General features: G+C 37.4%; 1 protein-coding gene across 1 annotated transcript in view; it reads left to right on the top strand.

Annotated features, from left to right (window-relative positions):
* Positions 1-5,636: 5,636 nt before the first annotated feature.
* Positions 5,637-6,000, top strand: part of LOC309590280 (V-type proton ATPase subunit S1-like) — a gene marked incomplete at its 5' end in the record, with an annotated part of 54,358 nt that continues 53,994 nt past the window's right edge. The window contains one exon of the mRNA XM_082311397.1: positions 5,637-5,803. Coding sequence (XP_082167523.1) covers positions 5,637-5,803 — 167 coding nt within the window. The remainder of the gene's footprint in view (positions 5,804-6,000) is intronic.

The raw sequence follows: 6,000 nt of genomic DNA, 5'->3' as shown, positions 1-6,000 counted from the left end.
GCATGTCAAGTGCTTCTGCCCCCTGAACTTCTTGGTGGACCTCTATTGAACTTGCTCCAGTTTATCAAAGCCCTTCTTGATTTGAGGGGCTGAAAGCTGATGCAGTATTACAGATGTATGCTTGAAGAGTTCTAGATTCTATATTCAGTTCAGTATTCTCAAGCAAGTGTTTTGGCCTGCTAGAGAACTGCTCACACACAAATTTTTTTTGGTTTATCCAGAAGGTGGCCCCTGACAATGGCAGTGCCAGTTCATCACACTGTGAAAGCTCTTGTGTAAATAGTCAAAAATTTGTTTTGCAATTATTGTGAATCAGATAGTTGACATATCTGGGACATGGCTGTCCACAAAACAAGTGACTACTTGCATGAAGTGAAAACTAATGTCTTCCTTCAAGTCATTGCCCAAAACCAGTCTTTGAAAGCATAGAAATTGAATGTTTTGGAGGACCTGATGTATTGAAAGAAAGTTTTTGAAAAATGGAAAAAGTATTTTCAATATTTTGGATATCTAATTGAATTCTTTTGTTAGGGCAAAGCCAAGTAAAGCCAACATAATTCAAAAATAGGGTAACAATTTTTTTTTTAAATCTAGCATAATTGAAATTAGTATTAAATGCTTCATGTTAGTTTTCTTTAATTGCTACTTTGATCATCATATATGTTTTGTTGATATTGTTACTGAATTTAAAAACAATTATTTTTTTACCCCTTTTTGTCCATAGCATTTGTAATTGTATTGCATTTTGAAAAGGAATTAATTTAAAACTTTTCTCTAATAGTTACTGTGTTGCTTCACCTGTTTATGGATCTTACAAAGGATATTAAACAGGTCTTGGACAAGTATAAAGAATGAAAGAATTCTCTGTATCAGGCAGTGGCAAATACCGGAAAAGCTGACTGAAAAGATCAGAGTCAGATTAAAGATATTATATTTCTAGGATTAGTCATTGCATTTCATCAGGAAAGGAAAACCATTCAGATAAAGGGTCAGATCTGCTAGTTTCTATTAGAACTGAGTAAATTCTCTAGAAGCACAGCTGATCATCTTTGCTTGAGTTTCAGAGAGTTACTCACAAGATGGTTTTGGAATCTATTGGTAAAAAAAAGCCTCTGCTTTGTAGCTTAGATCTTCCCTGGATAATGAGAACAAATGATTGCAAAGTGTCAATGCCTCTTCAAAGGAGAATAGACTGTAAGATGAAATTCTAACCTTCTCTCATCGTTTCTGAGAAGTGGTTAAAGTGATAGCCTTATAAAGTCTCTGAAATCATAGCTTAGAAGTTCAGACTGTGAGGAGTCCACAGTCCTGAAACACTGGTGAGAAATGCTGGGTTTGCCTCAGTTCTTTCCCAGATGTAGATCCTGATCGCTATCAGGAAAAGAGGATCGGTCCGTATGGCTTGTATTTCTCCTTCTGCGCTAGCAGAGACATGAGGCCAATTAACACCTGCAGCTTACCGCACAGGACTCTTTTGTGAACAGGACTCTTCAAGCATGAAGCAAAATTTGCCTTCTACCCACCTCCAACACCACTGGTTATCCATTTCCAGAGGGAAAAGTTCTGGCTTTCTTCCCACATGCACAAGCAGGTAATATGTTAATTTGGCAAAGAAGAACATGCATTTTTCCTCCCCACTCCCAAGGGGAAAGTCCATGCTTTTTCCAGGATGTAAACTTCCCTGTTTATGTCTCAAAAGAAGAACTCAATCGCTCCCTCCACCTCCTTGTCCCGAAAAGACATCTCAATGAACAAAGCATTATTTCCCTTCTTAGATCATAAACTCATTGTAAAAAGTGAGAATAATAAATTAAATATGTGAGGGTAGCAAAGTAGTTGCTGACCAATATCTAGCATGTGGAAAACACTTTTTTAATATGAAACTGAGATGAAAAAATATTCCAAATCTTGGATTCTTTTAATTATTATTTGTCTTTTAAAAGAGCTAAATCTGAATATGTCTATTATCTGAGCTGGGGGAAAAGGTTCTTTAATATGCTGCTGTAGTACCATATTAGCTCCCAAACCTATCACTCAAGGATCACATTCACATGCAAAGTGGATAGCACTTATTTGTGTCGCCTGTCTATAGATAGGGTTTTTTGGCTTATCTTGCACTGTAGATTGTCCTTGTTACAACAGTCATCCTTTTAGCCTGACTTACAGTCCTAAATTTACCTTCATCCCACACAAATCTGGCATACACACTTCTTTTTATTCAAAATTTTTTTACATCAGGAATGTAGAATTCTGAAGTTGAGAGGATTTTTTTCTTTTTTTTTTTTAAAAAAAAAGGATTCATAAGCAAAAGAAATTAAGCCTCCACGATCTTGGTCTTTTCTCACCATTATTTTTCTGAGTCCCATATTTCAACTTTGACAGGATAGGAAATACGTGGGATATGTGATATGCATACAATTGTAAAAAAAAAAGCATGTATAAATCCAGATAAATGAGTAGGAGTAGAATGTAAATACACGGTATGTCAATATTGTAGCTTCTCTTAATAAAATTATTTTAGTTAAGTGGAGATACATGGTAATGGAGGTATTTTTTTCTTCATTGCAGTTTCATAATGATTTCACAGTAGCCTGAGTTCCAGTATTTTGAATTTGTGTTGGATTTAAAAAAATCTTCATGTGCAAGCAGTTCTAAACCTGGACTCAAGATCACCTATGTTTTCCATGGAAAAAGCCCTATGGAAAATGCAGCAGTAAACTGTGTGTGCTTTTCGGTATACCAACAGACATCAATCAAAAGTGGTTTTAGGTTTCTGCTCACCGATAAAAGAACCACTGCAATCTCTTTGCAGTACATATATTTTTTTCTTATAGTTTGGCAAGAAACCTTTATTTTTAGGAGTGAAGAAAAAAAAGAAAAAGGAGCAAATATATGCAGATGCATTTGTGAGCCAAATTTACTGAGGGAGGCAAATTAAAATCCCAGTCAATGGGTTCTCATTCCTGTTTTTCAAAGCTTTCTTCACTTCAGTTGTTCCCAAACTGTGGTTTGTGGAGAAATATTAAAAAGGAAAATTCAGTTTGTTTTCAGTTAAAAGTTTGTTTGTAAGTAATATGGTAATCTGAGAGAAAACAATATGATTTTGTTTTAAAAAGTTTTAAGATTGCTTCTATAAGGCAGAATACAGAGAGTATACCCACCTGCTGTGCTCCATCTCACTTGTGTGTGATTTGGTTAGCGTGTGCAAATGCCCTCCAAAAGATCCAGCTCAAACCAAAGGATAATCAGTTTCTGTGACATTACCGGCTGGAAAGAGACAAGGACAATATACCTTTCTTTCATAATTCTCTCCCTTGTATTAGCTTCTCTTTTGTTTTCATTAACCTACTGTAAGTCAACCATTTCAGAATCAAGAAGCCAGGGATCATCCAGAGTGTCAGCCTTTGAGTGTGGACTTGTAAAAGAAGTTTCACGTGCCAGCAGTGGAATTTTTGAAATGGTGTAAATGCTTTAGCCCTATGAAAATGCTCTGTGATAATAGACTTGAGCACTAGTCACCCATTAAAAAAGTATGGAATTGTCAAATATTTAGTAATGAATCATTTGCTCTTGTGGTGAGGTTCCTGTCAGGTTACAACACGTATTTGTACAACACTATATATTTGTTGGTCTTGATTTCCATACATTCAGATCAGATTGTTGAGGATTTACTCTGATGTCGAAGTCCTGGCAGTGTTGGTCATATTTGTCAACTGTGGAGGAGACCCACTAGAACTTTATTGGTTCATATTAGAAGAATAGTAAGACATGCTGCTTTCTTGCTCTGTTTTGCAAAGCGAGGATCTCTGCATTGTGCAGGGTAAAGAATGAAAGGAGTCACAGTCTGAGAAGGCATGGGCTTAGTGGAATAAAAGAAAGTGTAGAAGTAGTAATGCACTATTTCTCTAGACTGCCAACTGCAATGCAAATCTAGGAGGTTCTGCAAAATTGAAAGTTTTGCTGGAAATTCGGTGATTCCTTTAGTCTCCTGTGGGCAACGAAATTGTGCGCTCTTGATTTATGTAATGCTGACCTTCAATTTGTCTTCATTTCTTATATGAAGGTTAATTGTAAGAAGCAGACAGGAAAAGTTAGAGTCGATTGGCTTTGTGGGCAGGAGATGCACACAAAACCTGGCAAGACTAGTCTGGACAGTTATGTGAGAAACCAGATCTCTCATGTTCTGGAAGACACCATGGAAATGTCAACCACTTCTAGAATTACAAAGTATTTTGCTTGTGTTGACCAAACTATTCCAATTCATTCTAAATTCTCTCTAGGGTGTTCCAGTTCTACCCCTGTCTTTGTGCTCCGAATTGCTGTCTTACCTATATGCTCCCTTAAACAGATGAACAAACACCAGCTTGTGAAAAGGGAAATGAAGGAGTTATAAAATATCTCTGAGGAGAACAGGGAAAAGTGCAGTTAAAGGGTTAGCCTCAGTGTTATGTACAGGTAACATGGAGAAGAAAGGGAACATGTAGATGATTGGTTTTATTGCTTCCCCCAAAATTATTATTTTTGTCTCAGAAATCTGATTTCAGATTGAAGTGATGAACAAATTGCCTTATATTAGACAACAGCACTGTAAGAGTATGCTGTGAGTTAAGGCAAATGGATTTCATTAATCAAGCTACGTGTGCTCAGATTCCAAAGTACATGTTTTCTGATATCTGTTTCTATCTTCTCTTACAATTTTCATTGTGCTTCCTTATTTTTCCCTTATCACAACTTGTTTTAACACAGCTAACAACTTTTTGTGTGTATTATCCCTAACATCTTGTTCTGATTGTGAAGAGGCATCTGTGCCCTGTGCCAAACATGTGCCAAGTGACTGCTGCTGCCTAATGTAGTCACAAGGTGTAGAAACAGCTCAGTGCTTGGCAGGAGCAAAAAGTATGCTGGAGGAATTTGCTTCCCAGCATGAAGAAATTCTCTATGACTATTTTGATCTTGCATGAGACTTGTGAAATACTGAAGTCATGTCAGGTTCTGAAGTGATTATAATTTGCTCCTGACTTTTGATATTTTTGATTTTTGGGACAGCATCACTCCATGCAAAAGATAGATAGCTGAACAATTCCATGTTTCAGTGGATACACTCCAAACGTACCATTTTCTCACTCTCCTCCTTCTTGCTGGAATCTGCAATGGATAGATTTACTGCAGATTTCAAACCTGTCAACACCCAAATGTGTGACACCAGCTCTCAATACATGTGAAAGAGCTAAGCTGAGGGACATTATAATATGTAGCAGGGGAAGAAGATAGAAGTTCTGCGGAATACATTTTGTGCAGTGCAGAAAAGTTTTCTATAAACTCCATTTTGAAGTTGAGCAATTCTGTTATCAGCCTGCAGTTATCAGGGAGTTAGAAAAGAGTAGGACAGGAGTTTGGACTTCATGACTCTCCCTTGTACTAGAATGTTAGAGGAATCTGTCTATGCTCATACTGTGGAGAGTTTTATGAGCTGCTTAAATCACAAAACAGAAAGTTATTAAAAGTACGTATAACCCCCAACTTCAAGATAAGAAGTCCATGTTTTGAAAATTCCCACTGTCGTTACAGAGCAACCTCACCCAGCAGCCTGGCTGAATCCGGTAGCTGCAACTGAACCGGAAAGTGCAGCTGTGCATATGCTCGGACTTTCCTGTGCAGCTGGCCAGTTACGTATGTGCTTGCCTGGAGTCATGACGCAGCTCTACTCTGCTGCTCCAGCCCCACTGTTGTGCACCTTCGCTGTGCTGTTCAAAATGTCTCTGTCAGTGGACCACGTACCGATGCTGCTTTGGTCAACTCAGAGGTAAGAAATCTAATAATAGAGCGTCTCTACTTATGCTATTGTTCTGTGTGTGTGTGCAGAATGTATTGTATATCATCAGTTGCGGTAAATAACCCTCTGGGCAATAAAATTACCCAATAAATAAATTTGCCTCTCAGAAATCAAACAACCTAACAGATTAATTTACCTGGGTTTATTTATAATTTTAGTGTTCTAAG

Source organism: Platalea leucorodia (assembly GCF_965183815.1).
Source record: "Platalea leucorodia genome assembly, chromosome: 4".
Lineage (NCBI taxonomy): Eukaryota > Metazoa > Chordata > Aves > Pelecaniformes > Threskiornithidae > Platalea > Platalea leucorodia.
The sequence above is the reverse complement of the archived record's forward strand: the minus strand, read 5'-3'. Positions and strand labels throughout refer to the sequence as shown.